Source organism: Lethenteron reissneri, chromosome 7 (genome assembly GCF_015708825.2).
Source record: "Lethenteron reissneri isolate LAM-NWPU_2019-01 chromosome 7, ASM1570882v1, whole genome shotgun sequence".
Lineage (NCBI taxonomy): Eukaryota > Metazoa > Chordata > Hyperoartia > Petromyzontiformes > Petromyzontidae > Lethenteron > Lethenteron reissneri.
In genome coordinates this window covers 1,659,222-1,676,304 of record NC_083785.1, presented here as the reverse complement: position 1 = coordinate 1,676,304, position 17,083 = coordinate 1,659,222, and the positions used below count along the sequence as shown (strand labels likewise).

The window sequence follows — 17,083 nt, the reverse complement described above, 5'->3', positions numbered from 1 at the left end:
ACACCAAGAACCACCACTCTTCCCACCATCGCCACCACAAACACCAACAACCACCACTCTTCCCACCATCGCCACCACAAACACCAAGAACCACCACTCATCCCACCTCCGCCACCGCAAACACCAACAACCACCACTCTTCCCACCATCGCCAACACAAACACCAAGAACCACCACTCATCCCACCTCCGCCACCGCAAACACCAACAACCACCACTCTTCCCACCGTCGCCACCACAAACACCAACAACCACCACTCATCCCACCATCGCCACGCAAATACCAACAACCACCACTCTTCCCACCATCGCCACGCAAACACCAAGAACCACCACTCATCCCACCATCGCCACGCAAACACCAACAACCACCACTCATCCCACCATCGCCACGCAAACACCAAGAACCACCACTCTTCCCACCGTCGACACCACAAACACCAACAACCACCACTCATCCCACCATCGCCACGCAAACACCAACAACCACCACTCTTCCCACCATCGCCACCACAAACACCAACAACCACCACTCATCCCACCTCCGCCACCGCAAACACCAACAACCACCACTCTTCCCACCATCGCCACGCAAACACCAACAACCACCACTCTTCCCACCATCGCCACCACAAACACCAACAACCACCACTCTTCCCACCATCGCCACCACAAACACCAACAACCACCACTCATCCCACCGTCGCCACCACAAACACCAACAACCACCACTCTTCACACCGTCGCCACCACAAACACCAACAACCATCATTCTTCCCACCGTCGCCACCACAAACACCAACAACCACCACTCTTTCCACCGTCGCCACCACAAACACCAACAAGCACCACTCTTCCCACCGTCGCCAGCACCACAGCCACTGAGTAAGGTTTGACACGTAAACGAAACATGCCAATTCGTTCCTAGTACAGCACACCGGTGTGTTGGAGAGTAAACCCACAACATTTATAATTCGAGTACGTCGTTTCGCCCATCTGCCACTGAAGAGTGTTATTGACGTCATGCCTGCCCGCACACGAGTGCCCGTGTTTATAGTCGATCGCTCTGTAACCGCTCGCACGCCCTGCCGCCCCGCACAGATTAAATACAAGGAACAAATCGGCACAGCCACGGTGGTGGCGGACTCGCCCGAGTACCAGCGCGCACGAGAGAACCAAAAGCTGATCAGCATGGTGAGTCCTCAAGCCCGCTCCGCGTGCACCCACACACCACCCACGTGACGCGCTTTCACTCGCGGTCACGCGACGGTTTCAGTAGGCGTTTGTTGTTCTTCCCCCCCCCACACCTCCGATGAGCGCGGTTTGGCTACGTACGGTGCGAAAGAAGTGCAACGTACATACGTATATTAGCGCGGTTGGCTACGTACGTTGCTAAAGAAGTTCAACTACATAGATACAACCAAAGGCTCGCGTTACTTTAACCACCAATGAGAGGGAAAGGTGATTATTGACGTCGCCCGTAACTCAACACTGTGGAGGCAGTAGCGAGGATTGGTGGATCACCGTACAAATATGACGAAACTCCCTTCCTGTGCGCGTCGAGGAGGTCCCATACCCTGGCTCGCCAGGAGAAGGCAGCACAGGAAAAATTTGGACTCCGCCGGTTCCGTCCTTATGGGATCGAGCGTTGTCCCCTCGAACGCGTGGGTTTTATCTGGGTGCTCCGGTTTCCTCCCACATGTAAACACGTATTAATCGACCAAGAGCACCTTAATATATAGAGGACGGCAGAGCTTGTGCAATTGTTGGTGCCGGCTCACCATGTGACTGCCTTCACCCTCGTCCGTGGTTCCTCGCGCCGCTGGGTCCTTCTCTCTCTACGAGAGCGAGCGAATGTGGCGCTGCGCGTTAAAAGGTGAAATTTTATGTATATGTATTCTTTATATTATTCTGCAAACATCGCGGTGGTGTTTTGATTTTCAGACGCCACTTTTTATAAAACGTCGCTCAGCGAAGTTCGCTCCCGTGTGGAATGACAGCGATTCTCGATTGTGTCGTCATTCATTCGAACCGGCGGTTCGCATCCGAGGGTCATTTTCATAGAGGAGGATCTTGCATCGATAATATGATGGATCCTAGCGAGCCGCAGAGCAGCAAAGCGATGACGGGCGAAGGCTCTTATCAGAAATCGCTTTCGTCGTGGGTCTGTAAACGTCTGTAAATGTCTCCACGTGATCTCCGTGGAGATGACTTTTCCTCGGATCGTTCACAACCCCTAGTGCTCTCTGGAGTCCAGATCTAGAAGTCGGTGGCGTCAGAACACCTCACAAACATGCGGCGTTTTCACGTTAATCAATCAGTCTGGAGTACTACCCATTGAAAACTTTCACAAGAAAAATACTCATAATAAAGGTATTTGGGTTCGATCACGTAAATATAAATTTGTCGTTAACCCACCACCACCCGACACATCCAATTAGTAAGGTTTGACACGTCAACAAAATATGCCAATTAGTTACTTCTTCAGCACACCCACAACATTGACAATTGTGTTAAACTAAAGCAAACACTGATAAATGAACCGAGCTACAATGATGATGTATTTTTATTGATTGTTTTACATACGATTGCTTTCATATTGGTTCCATCTTGTTGGCCATTCATGCTAGCTGTGGTTTAGGAAAATCGTCGACAACTGTGCATGCTTGCTTCCCTGAGAGTCGCTGTAGGTATTGGCCACTGCCTGTACCCATGGTTTACTTAGCGCTACGTCTCTTGGTTTGTACTGCTCTTCAACATTCCCTCTCTTTTAACTCAAGAGGGCAGCACATTGTGCAAAACTCATCCTTGTTAATTATAGGTCCATTACAGTACAGAGTCACCTTAAAGCATCTACTCAAAATGTGAAAGCATTGCCTGACTATAATTAAAGCTAGGTGTTTGTAATCCGCATGCCTCGCTTGCCTTGCAGGTGAAATACAAGGAGCAGCTCGCGAAAATGACCCCGATCAACGCCACCATGGACACGGAGCGCGTGAAGCGCGCTCAGGGAAACGTCAGCGCGGTACGCCCGGGTGTGTGTGTGCCGGGGGGGGGGGGGGGGCGGGGCGCTGCTCCCCCCGTCTCGGCATCGCGACTTCTCGAGAGAGGTCCGACGGGGCCGTGTCATTGGTGACGCACACCTCAATCGATCGGTCAATCTTTATTTTTCGTGCCAACGTCGCCCTCAATCTTGTAGGCATCGGTGCACGTTACACCAAAACGGGAACAGTGCGGGGGCACCTACCGTGACTTGCGTCATAATGGGCCACATTAACCCAATGGCATTTCTGGCAAAAATTTGCAGGGGTTCCTGCGCTGATAGAGGCTCTCAAAAAGTGTGTGCCTAGCACTCCCCCACTAGTTTGGGTGTGGGGTGGCGGTAGTTCCTAGACATCGCTATATACATAGATGTAGATCCTTTTAAGTGCCAGGTTAAAAGGGCCCCACCTTGTAGGACTAAAATCACCTGGAATGTGCCCCATTTCGTTAGATCTCAGAGAAACTCAGCAGGTGTTGAGCCTGGATACCACCTGAAATGGGCGGCCATCACGCACAAGTTGTAATAGAGTTACATGGTGGGCAGCAGGGGGCAGTGCAGCAGCACTCGTTGTTACACTGCACTTCCATGTGCCCGCGTCTGTGCTCCCCACCTTCACCAGCCAACACCGACCAGAGTGGTGAAGTATGGTCGAACGATCCCCATGACTCGCACAGCATGGAGAGGCCCTCATCCAGCAGTGGATTGACAGAAGGGCTGTACGTACATATAAATTAATGTACAAAGGGTTCCAACTCCCCTTCATCTGGCACCGCTCCCGGCTATTCTTCCTGTTACCATTTACAGATCATTAAAGTGGTATATTTTGGAAAATTATACATTATATATTATATAAAGCAGCCAATTTAATTTTGGCCCACGAAAGAATATTAGTGGATTGGCCATGAATAACAAAAGCCTCGACTAGGTTTTAGTGTAACGCATTCAGAAGGGGCAATGCACTCGTAAATTGATACCGTTTTGAACGTAACACTGGCAGTGTTCAATTTCTCCCTGGGCCAGAAGATGCCAAGCACATGCTCTAGAGACAGCGTGACGCTTGGCAGGAGCAGCGTGCTATAACACGGGGCTCCACCCTGTGGCACCATCTTGTGAACCTGAAACCGCTCCAAGTTATCTCTTTCCTCGAAGGTTTCTCTGAATTCCACACTGCAATACGGACTCCGCTGCCTAGTTTTGTGTTGTGTTGTATGAACGACTTTCGGCTCCTCGCTCAAAACTCACTTATTATTCCCGAAGTCATGACCCCCCGCCCCCCTTTAATCTCCCCCTCATAAGCGCCACCATTACTTTTCCATCTTCATATTATGAGTCACTGACTGTCACTCATTAACCCCATCCATTGAATCCATTCATCATCGTAATTTACCGTCATCAATTTCACTTTCACCGAACTCACGCATCACTGATTTGCCCCCCATTGCTTCCTCTCATCGATTTAATTCACCTCATCTCCACCATCACATTCACACGTTGTATCGTTCTGAATTATCTGTAAAGCGCCTTAGTTAAGGCACTCTATAAATTACGTTAAGATGAGACTTTTTTTTTGTTATGTATTATACAGGTTTATGCGTCGGATAAGGACCCATTATCTAACATTGCTTATTAACAACATCTGGCAGCTCACCAGCATTTGGTTCAGGCAAGCCTGACTCTGCTGATGAGGTACTGCATGTCAAAACCGGTCCAGAGCATGATTGTGTTGAATCAAGGCTTCTGAAATAGTGCACTAGCAGAAGACCACCGTGGTGGCTGATAGGATGTGTAAATAATACTTTGTTTTATGTCGAGGGACAAATATGGGAAGGAGGATGTGTCGTCTGCTTATTTAATTGTGAGCACAGATGGGCTCATGGAATAATTTCCTGTGCAGCCGTCTCCCGCCCACCTCCCAGTATCCCATAATGGGATATACCACAAATGTCCCTGATCCGTGAACCCTTGCCTCAGCGTGTTCGACTACAGGGGGCCACCACTGCTCCCAATTAGTCCATGAGCATAGAGAAAATTTCTATTTTATCGGTACCACCTGGGGTGGCATCTTCTTCAGCGTTTCCAATTTCTATACATCGCCAAACAACAGGGCGGATTGTGCGATTACCATTTGAGTTGAGTGAGTTTACAAAGATCCACTCTTATTGGCCGTATAAACACGTCGGCACGACGAACATTTGGTGACACCAAATTTCTGCTCTGGCCCACGGACCACGTGATGCCCACTGAACATCTGTGAAACCTACTGGACATGATCGGATTCCTCCAGTATACATAAATATCCTGATTCTGAAGTGAAATGGCCTTCGTGCCATAACGTGTAAGCGGTACGTCGATAGGCGTTGTGAGACTTTAGCGGCCACGTCACCATTCTGTCTCCCCCGACCCCTCGCTCCCGCCAGGTTTTGTACGCCGACCGCTCCAGGAGGGAGATGCAGGGCCGCGCCAGCTGCCTGCTCGACACGCCTGAGATGCGGCGCGTGCGCGAGAACCAGCGCAACTTCTCCCTGGTAATGAGCACGGCCCCACACGCGGTAACACCCTGGTGCGGCCTGGTGAAGGACTGGACCATGGGTCTCCTCACCATTTGTTACATAGCCTCGCCTTGTGATATTTGACTAGCTAGACCAGCACACGGGCAGTAACACAGAGATTAAAAACGTATTTCTTTAGAGCTGCTTTTTTGTGTTCATTCTGTTGTCCTTCCCCCACACCTCTCATTAGCGTGGTAGGCTACATATGTTTAACACGTAGGCTTTCGCGACCAATATCATCCATAATAGAGATTTTTGGGTTAGATCGCGTAAATATATAAATGTGTCGTTAAAACCCACCACCACCCTACACAGCCAACTAGTAAGGGTTGTCACGTAAACAGAACATGCCAATTCGTCACTAGTACAGCACGCCATTGTGTTGGAGAGCCAAGCCACAACATTTACAATCTGAGTACGACGTTTCGCCAGTAATTACAACTAGCTTCATCAGGCGACAGCCAGATTTGTGGAGAAGTCTTCCTGTTTCGTTCCTTATATAGAGGCGTAGATATCGTGACCACCCTTCTGCGCTCTTGCACAATGTGGGGGGGGGGGGGTTACTGAGGCATCGTACATTATGCATGTGTATTATGGGGGGCCCTTTGAACTTGTCCTTCCTGTCTATTGTGTTTATTAAAATAGCCCTACCAACGGTAATCCCTATTGAAGTACGCTGCCGTTTGTAGGCATGCATTTAAATAATGTATCATTTGATGATTCGCTTCCACGCAGCACTAAGACGGTAGCTATCCGAACGGTTAAAGTAATTTAGATTTCTTTCAATTTCGATAGATTCTCTAATTAATCTTGGCCAGTAGTAGCTAGTTTTGCACAATATATTTACACGATCTAACCAAAAAACCTCTATTATGGTTGCCTACATATGGTGCGAAACTAGTTCAACATATGTACTGTCGCAGTGGCGAGATGTTAACTTCCTCGCCTGGTCTACAGGTCGTGGGTTCGATCCCAACCCTGACGCCTGCTGTATATTTTGAGTTTGCGTGTTCTCCCCGTGGTCAATCGGATTTTTATCTGGGCCCTCCGGTTTTTCCCTCCACAATTTAGAAACATGCGTTTAGAATATTTGGCTGCTATAAACTTCCACATGATAAGCCACTTTGTTGAGCTATTGTGGCCAGGTCGCTTCTCGAAAAGAGCTATAAAGCTCAGTGGGTCTTACCTGGTAAAATAAAAAGTTTAGTCTAGTTTTAGTCTTTCTGTGGTTGCTGTGCGTTCATTATCGGGGCCCACTTGGCACCAAGCTTCAAGAATAACAGCAAGGTTTGACAATGGAACTCCTGATTAAAGTTTTATGATCGCTTGTTACAGAAGCTTGCATCTGCTGATGGTTAATATGTGGTTAACATCGGACCAATGGAGAAACGCGTTCAACAGTGCCGTTGCGTGTCACCTAAACAAGCACTCTGCTGCACAGTGATGACAATAAAAACTCACCACAGGCATCCTCAATACTGCCTTATAATGAAAGCAGAGTGGAGAAAGACTTGACTGGCGTAGATTTGGAGACCACACTGGGATCCCAGTGGGAAATTTTAAGATGTATTTTCTTTCACCGGGCATATCCCTGGGGAAGTAATATAATTAAGTAATGAATTTACACCGTTCGTTTTACTTTCGCAGCGCATCTTAAGAAGAGGTCCTGTTGTCCTGTATTTATTATTTTTTTGCAATTTCCGAGTTGTCTGAAGGTGTTCAGAAATCTGGGTTATTTGGTGATATCAACACAAATGCAGCAACCATCATTGTTCGTTGGATAAACACCGGTGTTAATTATTTTTGTAATTTGACTGGTTTATTGGGGTTAATCAGTTAAAATTGAAACTCAGCAGTCTTAATCTTAATAATAACTTCACAACCAGGGTACATTTATTCAATAGTTCCCTTTGGCAACCGTTTTTTTAATTCCAATTACATTCAGTGGTCATTATTCAGAAATTTGCTAAATTTAAATTTTATACACATTCCCCATTAAAATTACACTTTGTTAAATCACTCTTAGAATGAGTCCACAGGTCACCGGGTGGATCTACTTGCCGTGGCGGTTGAAACGATGGCACAAGCTCCTTGAATTCCCCCCGCCCCGCAGTGTAAATTGGCTCAACCGCAGCGAGTTGATGGGCAGGCCGCGTGTGGTGGCGGGGGGAGTGAAGCCCTTTCCGCCAGCAGTGGCGCGAGTAAGGAATTGCAGGGCTGCCCCTGCTGCCTTCACCTTCGCTACTGGGATGCTTAACTACAAAGTTGTTTCCTCCATGACTCGTACTGCAGATACCGTGGTTGGAGGCGCCACGGCCGTCCGTTGCGTCTCGCACTGCGTTCCCTGACCCCGCGTCGCCCACTGTCACGCCGCGCAGGTCAAGTACCACGAGGACTTTGAGCGCATCAAGGCCAAGGGCTTCACGGCCGTGGTGGACGACCCCATCATGGAGCGCGTCAAGCGCAACACGCGTGACGTGAGCGACATCAGCTACCGCGGCATCCAGCGGCGCACCGTGGAGATCGAGCAGCGGCGCCTTGAGGCCGAGCAGGAGACCACTGCCGGTTCGTGTGTGCGCGCGTGCGTGTGGGCAGTGGTAGTGTAGCGCTACGAGCCTGGCGACCCGGGTTCGATTCCCGCTCACGGCCAACACCGGTAACGATTATCTGCAGCGGTCCTGGGCTGTCCCCTCGGTCGACTCGGCCTCAAATGAGTACCTGGTGTGATTTGTGAGCATCGCCACTAGAGATATAAAGGTGGCCGGGCGTGGTGTTAGCCACCCACCCCCTCGTGTGCCGTGCCGGCCTTCAGTGTTGTGCGCTAACAGCACTTGCCCCAACAGGGGGTCTTTGTGTCCATGAGCACGGTTGTGTACAATAAAAGTACCGTAATAATAAAAATGTATAACGCACCCTTAATCAACCGTTTTCCTCAGGGCGCTATGGCTGAAAAGGCGGAAATAGTTTAACGTCAACCAAACAAAGGAAGAAGTGAGAAAGACGTTTGAAAACTAAAGAGAGAGAAAGCCACTTTAAACAGATGTGTTTTTAGTCGAGATTTGTAGTGCCTTGGAAGTCCTGACCTCAAAGGGCAAGGAGTTCCCGAGTTTAGGTGCCACAATTAATGTGCATACTTGCAGGAGACCGTAAACAAAAAGCCACAGTATTAAAATTATTTAGACGCGGCCGATGACGTCTTGAGTCGCGCCTTGGCCGCGTTGCCACGCTTCACCTGCGCCCCGTGGTCTCTCCGCCTCCGACGTTTGCCTCCGTGCCCTCAGACCTGCGTGTGTGGCGGACCAACCCTGGATCCATTTTTGACTACGACCCTGCGGAGGACAACATCCAGTCCAAGAGCCTGTATCTGATGAATGGTGAGCTACCCCTTCTCTTTGCCCATCACCGTTCACTACCCACACCACCCCTCCCTCCTCCTCTGCTCTCAAACCCACAGCTGCCCGTCTCTGCGCGCACGCCCCACGTACGTCGCGTACACACGCTTTGTACGCACTCTGTAACGCTTGAATGGTCACCGCCATTCCATTTCTCTGAGTTTGTTGCATATGCCCATGTGTGGCCCAACTGTGCAACCACAGTGGCTCGAAATCGGTTATGACAAGCACATTTGAGACGTCACAAATAATACTTTTAAAGGCACTGTGGTTCTGGATGTGCCCATATTCTTTTGCATTTATGGCTTTCCAAAGCTTGTGAAACGACTTTAACATGAATAAGAACTATGGTCAGTCTGTGTTATGATCAGAACGCACTTATGAGACACATTGTAGCTTGTTATTGTTTCACAACTATAAAATTATATGACATGCACACCACAGTATAAACCATTATAAATGCTCGGTCAGTTTATTAGCATGGTATTGCTACCTTTATTAGGTTTGTTCAACTAATGTGTCTATCCTGACCATTGTCCACGTATTTACTTTTAGTAATAAGACGATTTATTTATCACATGAAGCCCTACTGAATCTCAAATTCCTTAGGGATGAATCTGTTTGGAATGATCGGCCAATTCCCTTTGCACGTGCCACAAAGCTGGCGCGCCTGAATAACACTCACGCTCTGCACAGATAGCTCAGCAACCTACTTGTTGTACTGCCCGCAGACACCTCTCTGCTCTTTCCCTTCATCAGAATTATAATCTTTATTGTCGAGAAATCTGATGAGCTATGATGCTCTTTTCACAGATGTCCAGCAGGGGCAGGTCAGAAAGTTACCACAACAAACAATACAAAAAAACACAATAGTATAGGAAAGGTAAGAAAATCACTAAAATAAAATGTTTTACCTTAAACGAAACTTTTTTTATTTCATCAGCTTAAGCTCAGTGGCGTCATGTTATCAGTTGCAGTCATTCATGTTCAGAACACTTACAGCTGGTATTGTACCGGCTTGAGTCAGGCAATGGTCTGTGGAAGGTGATGTGATGGAACTACTTTATAAAGTGACTTCAATTGGGCTCTTGACTACATTGGGGCGTCACACCTTTCAAATACCCTACAGAGAGTCCTTGTCCTATGGCAGGGGTCGGCAACCTACGGCTCCGGAGCCGCATGCGGCTCTTTACGGGCTGCTTCTTGACGATATGTACGTATGTACAGTATGTACTCAGATGCATTGCGGCTCTTGAAATACTGAATTTTGTACCGAATTGGAAAGAAATGGCTCTTCTTGTTATTTTGGTTGCCGACCCCTGTCCTATGGCAATCAAACTGAAAATGATTTGTGCGTTCATCGGTGCCATCGGTGATTGAGCCGAGATCATCAACAATGACGACAGTTGGAAATCTGTTTTTTCTTTCACGGGCGGGTGGCCGAAACACGATTTTTTTTAAATCCCAGGATCTCAGCACTGCCGCGTCAGAACCCTTGAAGCCCATGGCCCAGCTTACCGGGCAACAACCAGAATCATTGACACGAATTCTCACATGCAGCGCTCCTTGTTATTTGTCTGCCAATGACTATTCATTCCCCCCCCCCCCCCCCCCCTTCTCTGCAACAGTGCAAGCGCAGCGCCGGAGCCGCGAGCATTCTCGCTCCGCTAGCGCCCTGAGCATCAGCACAGGCGACGAGCGCTCTGAGGGCTCCGAGCTGGAACGCAACTACTCCTACTACAGCAACAACGCCTTCTACGCCAGCGCCAGCGCCAGCGGTACCGGCCCCACTGCACACGCACGCGGCCCGCGGGCTGCCCCCTTTCCCCACCGGTACCTGCGGGCAGAGCCGTCGGCGCCAGAAGCCCTCGCGGCACGCGTTGGCTTCCCCTGGATATTTACCGAGCCGGAACCGTACCGCATACCGAAAACCACCTCTTGAGGCGCATCGAAAACGAAACGATACAAACTAAACTATGTTTTATTTTACCAGTTAAGGCCCACTGAGCTGCGTAGCTCTTTTTGAGAAGCGAACTGGCCACAAATGATAGCTCAGCAAAGTGGCTTATCACGTGGAAATTTAAAGCAGCCATATACTCGAAATACATGTTTTTAAATGTGGAGGGTAAACCCAGAGGACCAGGAGAAAAATACATGCCACCACAGGGAGAGAGACACCGAAAACTCCAAATATTCAGGCATCCTGTATGCCAGGTGAGGTAGTTAACATCTTACCACCGTTGCACCCACAGTGGCGAGATTTGAATCTGGATTGGGGCCAAGCAGGGCCAGGATTATTCATTTTTATCATTGAGTGCGATGTCAGTCTGTACATGGGGAGAAAACAGCATCATCTATTATTTTGCTTGTTTGCCCAGGAAAGCCTCGGCAAACAAGCATACATCCCGCACCTCCGATTCACACATTTGGCTTCGTACGGTGCAAAATAAGTTCAACACACATACAGTATTACAATTGAGTAATTTGCTGCTAATTTCTCAAATGTTGCCCTTCGACACGCGTCCCGACTCGTTCATTCCACGTGACGTCAGTTGCACGGCTCGGCTTCTGCGCTTGAGAAACCAACGTGGCGCCTCGTGCTGGGTAGGCCTGGTGGGTTCCCGGGATTCCGTGTGAATCCCACCCACACTGCACCTCTGATGAGCATCGTTGGCTACGTACGGCTCGAAAGAAGTTCAACTAATACATACATACGTACATACCGCACACTGAAGACTCGAAGTATTGATAACGTCGCCACCCACACATAACCCTGCATCACCATCATTACCATTCGATCCCTGTAGCATGCACGCATTTAGTAGTACAGTAATAAAATCTCACTCATCTTCAGCAACATCTTTAACACGTCCGTTTATTTCTAAAGCACGACGTTCCTAAAAATACGTCAGTGAGTAGAAATGTTTGTCAGTAACAATTGATATAATATATATGGTCGCACTGCTTACTCACAAAGTGCTTGCCACAAATGAACCACAATACCTTGTCAAGGAGCATAAACCATCAAGCGAACTCTGATCATCCTCGCAGCGGCTTTTGGCTGGCCATCGAATAAAGACGGTCACCGCATCGCGCGCTTTCAGATGCACTTCTGCGACCGTCTGGAACGCTCTTCCTTCCGAAATTAGGAAGCCATTGGGAGCTAGCACTTTCAAATAAGTTAGTTTTAAAACTAATTTCTTGAACTACTTTTTGTGTTTAGTTTGTTGTCCTGCCCCCGCACCTCCGATTAGCACGGTTGGCTACGTAAGTTGCAAAAGAAGTTCAACATACTGTACATAGCTTCTGTAACAGCGAACATTTTATATGTATGTTGAATTCCCCTGTAATGCAATATTTAAATTCTGCATGATCATAATTCCAGCTGCAGCCCCACTCCCCCCCCATTACACACTTACCATTTACCCTTGCCTGGACCAAAATTACACAGATACACCAGAGTCTTTCATCTCTAAAAGTAAAGAAAGCTTGACTATCAGGGGAGGACAGGGTCTGGAAAATGATAAATACCAACAAGCTATCTTGTCAAGTGATGTATAAGCCAGCGAGGTTTCACTGCCGGTGCAATGCGTGGATCGGAATCAGAAGTTTGTGGGTTCAAATCCTCTCTGGGATCACATCTGCCCATAATTCCTATGGGGTCGATGAGAAAAGTGCCACAATTATGTGGTAAGTCAACAGCACTGGACGGCTCTTGCTCCAGGACTGGTGGAGGTGACCAGACGTTGTTGCCTTCTTCGTCAACAATGCCAGGTTCTGTGGGAGTTTGAATGGAGTGGTTTCCATAATGGCAGCAAGGAAGTGAGGGGATTAGAACGTTTACTCTTCCCCTCACCATTTGGAATCATTCACAACAACGCTTTGCTGCCACCCCAGGGACGCGTCTCGAAGGAGAGACAAGTAGAGAGAGAGATTCATCATGGATTCGCCATATTGGACATGGCATGCATGACCAATTGAGTTCAGATTATTATGATTATTTAGGTCTGCTCTGCTTGGCCGATTCAAAGGTTTAACTTTGATCACGTGCTCAGCTGCTGACCCATCTAAAACACTGTGGGGCCCTCTGTGGATAGGGGAAAGTGGGCCATGATGCTGGGGCCCTCTGTACGGGTACCGTGTTGCACATGTGTTAAGATGGCACCGCCAGTTACACAAATTCTCATATATTGCACCTGGCCTGTGCATATTTACTCCGCATTCCCCCTGAAAAAAACCCCGACTTTTCTATGCTGATTCTGTGCACATATTCAGAGCATTTCAAAAGACTCGACATCGTTATTCCACAGCAGAAAAATTATGTCAGAACATCTATAGAACAATATATTTCTTTTATGCGGAGGTGCACAATAATTTACAAAATGTATGACATAGTCTGCGTTCCAGGATTGATAGTAGCGTGAAAGCTTCGTACTTTATAAGTACATTGCTGATGTTCCCGCCATTCAATGAAGCGGTAATACAGAGTGTACTTACTGAATCGTCCTTGCCACAGCGGCAGCAAGGCCTAATGGGAGCATTTTGTTTAAAACAGGCTGCAGTCGCTTGCAGGGGACGTTGTACACAGTCGTGAATCAAAGGGGCTTTACTTGGCAAATTATGTAACCTCATGAGTCGGCTGTTTCGCCTGGACACGCTATTGATTTCGATGACAATGATGACATTATTGGAGGTCACGGTTCGATCCCGACCCTGAAGCCTGAATATTTGGAGTTTGCATGTCTCTATCCCTGTAGTCACGTGGATTTTTCTCCAGGTCCTCTGGTTTTCTCTCTCCACATTTAGAATTAACACGCATTTAGAGTATTTGGCTGCGATACATTTCTATGGGATGAGCCACTTCGTTGAGGTATCACTTGTGATAGCCAGGTTGCTTCTGAAAAACAGCTCTATATAGATCAGTGAGCCTTACCTGGTTTTCACCTGAGGACGGCTGCTTGCGTTGTGGCCGAAACGTCGTGAGAATTGTTTTATTATGTTTTATTTTTATTATTTTATTACTTCCCTTCTACGTGACTTTACCGAAAGAACCAAGAAGATGAATCCCTGCAGTCACGAAAGCTTTAAATCGAAATTTAACAATTATTATAGTTTCATAAAAATTGCTGGATGAAGGCGGTGCCAGTCGTAATTTTGGGGCAGTGCACGTGGCAGGCGGTTCGTTTTTAAGCTCTTTGGGTTTTGTTTCTGCAGCTTGCTACCAGCAGGTGAAGACAGTGGTAATTCCACAGCAGAGGTCGTCTTCCGTGGTCACCCAGCAGACCACCGTCTCCTCCATCCCGTCCCACCCGTCCACCACCGGCGTAAGTTGCCCCCAAACTCGCGATGTCGCGAAGTCCGCAAATGTTCCGCTCCGTTCGTAATGAAGTGTAAGGGGAGCGCATTGGCGGTGGCGTTTAAACACAAGCGTGAGTCATGCGCGTCACCACTATCCTCATCATTATCGCTACTGCCTCAGAACAGAATCGTGTCGACCGCGTGGCCGACTAAGCAGTGCTAAGCGGGACTCTGAATACATATCACCGCTTTATGAAAAGTTTAAATCTCGTGTACAGTAGTCGGTTATTTCCCGAGCGCAAAGACGGCCAAGCTCATGTACACTGGTAAGGTTTTTGATTTGATGTTCTGATTGAAGGTACGTGTGACAAGGAAATGTTACTTTGCATGGCCATTGTCCTTAAATTGAGCTCCAGTTATAAAGATGGATTAAATGCATTCATTGAATACATTGATTTTGTAATATTCCCGCTGTGCACTGTGGATGTAAATGATGATGTTGTATATGTAGTAATTTATCTTCAGTCACAAACATGCCCGATGATTATTTGAGTTAAATGGTATCCGAAATTACAAAAGTAAAGGCACATGTTTTCCCATATAATGCACGATGTAAGAGCATGTGCAATACGACAGCGTATAAGCAGTTACAGTAGGACATATTATGAGCTGGTTTTGTAGAATCTTACTTGGAATTTGAAATAATTTCAGGAAAAATAAAAAATGTAATCCTTCCCATACAGAATGTAATCGTTGCCATACGATGCACGTACAGTGCAAAATTTCCCTGCAAGGCAAAATCAGTAATTGTGAAACATGTGCTGGAACACGCACGCACGCACACACGCACGCATTTACACACACACACGCGCACACACACACACGTGTGTGCACCTCCAGCGCTCCTACCGAGCCCTCTACGACTACACGGGCGCCGACGACGATGAGGTGACCTTCAAGGATGGCGACGTCATCATCAACGTGCAGCCCATCGACGAGGGCTGGATGTACGGCACCGTGCAGCGCTCTGGCAAGACCGGCATGCTGCCTGCCAACTACGTGGAGGCCATCTGATCGGTGCCACCTTCCCGCCCCCCACGCTGCACAGCTCGTAGTTTAACCCACATCGCCACCACCGTGACCTCCGCCCCCTGATCTGGCATCGGGACGCCCGCCTCCTCCTCCGTTGGTTTCTTCCCCATCCACCTCATGACATGTGAACCGCGATGCTCTCGATCCAGTCTCTTTTGTTCAGACTAAAGTTAAATTGGGTGGTGCGTTACTGAAGCACCGCGGAACAGCCATTGCATTGCTCATGAACGTGCATAACTGACATGTGGGAGGTTGGTTGCGGAATCCGTGGGATAAACATCGAGCGACATTGTGCGTACAAGCTGTGCAGCGGAGGCGTTGACAACTGGAAGCAGTGGTACCTGTTTACACCGGTACAATTTTTGGTCTTTATTGATTCTAGAATAAGCTATTTGGGGGTCATGTTAAGGATTCTATTCCAAACCCAGAATCTAATCAGAGAAGCCACTCGGAAATGAGCACCAGAGAGTATCACATGTGCAAGCACGACTTCCAAAAATCAGCTTAAAATTTAAAGCGCTCCCTAACAAAATAAAGATCGGTTCCAGGTGGCCTCGAACAGAAACACTAGGGTTTACTTTAGACTGCCATAAAAGAGTATTACATGCCTTACATACACAATACGCCTTTTGCCAAAAGTGCCTATGCAATACCTGAGCAATGATACACTTCGCAAGAAACCTTAATTAAAAGGCGTTGTTTTAGTTCAACATTAAAACGATGATGCCAAAGCAACCGTGGCTATGAAAGTAACATGTCTCAACCCAATGTATCGAGCCATTTCAATACAATGCCATTCCATCTTACCATCCTGTTTCTAAAAATGCATCACTGCAACACTACATTTGATTCTGGTTACTCTGTGGAACATTTCACATTTATACTTGCTACACGTGCAGAAAAATGGGGAGACGTATTTTTTCAGATTCACTGCTGACGTGGTTGAGCACAAGAAACACAGCACACACCCTGCCCGTTTGACGCCATCAATAGCCACGTGTTGTCCATTCGAATGCTGTGGAAATATGGAGTTCTGTAAGGCTAAAGTGTGAACACATAGTTGCACATTGCTGCCACATATAATAAAGCTAAAAAATGAAGCTTATGTTGGTCGTCATCTGTACTCTTTGCGTACGTTTCCACGCGCAATCAAATGGAGCATTATTTTTTGTCCATTTATTTTAGTATTCAACGCTGATATTATATAGTGTACGTGTGACTGAATCATGGGACCCTGGAAATAAAGAATTGAATTTTTATGACAAGCGGTGAGTTATCAGGCAGAGGTGAAGCGGGAGATATGCTATAGCCGCCCTCATTATATTGGAGACCCGCCATAGTTTTGTTTGATAAACGTACAAAGGTCCACTGATCCCACCAGGACCTGGTTGGCTCGGCCTGTCCAGTGGCGGGTACCCAGTGGCGTCGTAACGACATCAGCTCGGGGGGGGGGGGGGGGGGGGGGGTGCGGCAATCGGGTCAGGTGGGGCCTCAGTATTTGACTTGTTCTTGCACAGTCTCACCTAGGTGCTTCAAAAAATGTTAACACATTTTAATTGAATAAGAACTGATAATACACTTTAACATGATAACAAATGTATGTTAATAGCTTCAAAAAGTCAGAGTCTCCACTTGTTCGCCATCATTGTCAACAGATGTATGGAATCTTCTCCAGGTGGTCTCCACAGCCCGGAGGCATTTCTTGTGGTA

At 47.7% G+C, this 17,083-nt stretch overlaps 1 protein-coding gene across 1 annotated transcript in view; it reads left to right on the top strand.

Moving 5' to 3' along the window:
- LOC133355737 (nebulin-like) overlaps positions 1 to 16,478 on the top strand; it is a 218,957-nt gene extending 202,479 nt beyond the window's left edge. The window contains 8 exon segments of the mRNA XM_061573054.1: positions 1,101 to 1,193; positions 2,932 to 3,024; positions 5,460 to 5,567; positions 7,970 to 8,156; positions 8,873 to 8,965; positions 10,612 to 10,761; positions 14,198 to 14,307; positions 15,182 to 16,478. Coding sequence (XP_061429038.1) covers positions 1,101 to 1,193; positions 2,932 to 3,024; positions 5,460 to 5,567; positions 7,970 to 8,156; positions 8,873 to 8,965; positions 10,612 to 10,761; positions 14,198 to 14,307; positions 15,182 to 15,355 — 1,008 coding nt within the window. The 3' untranslated portion in view covers positions 15,356 to 16,478.
- Positions 16,479 to 17,083: the final 605 nt, after the last annotated feature.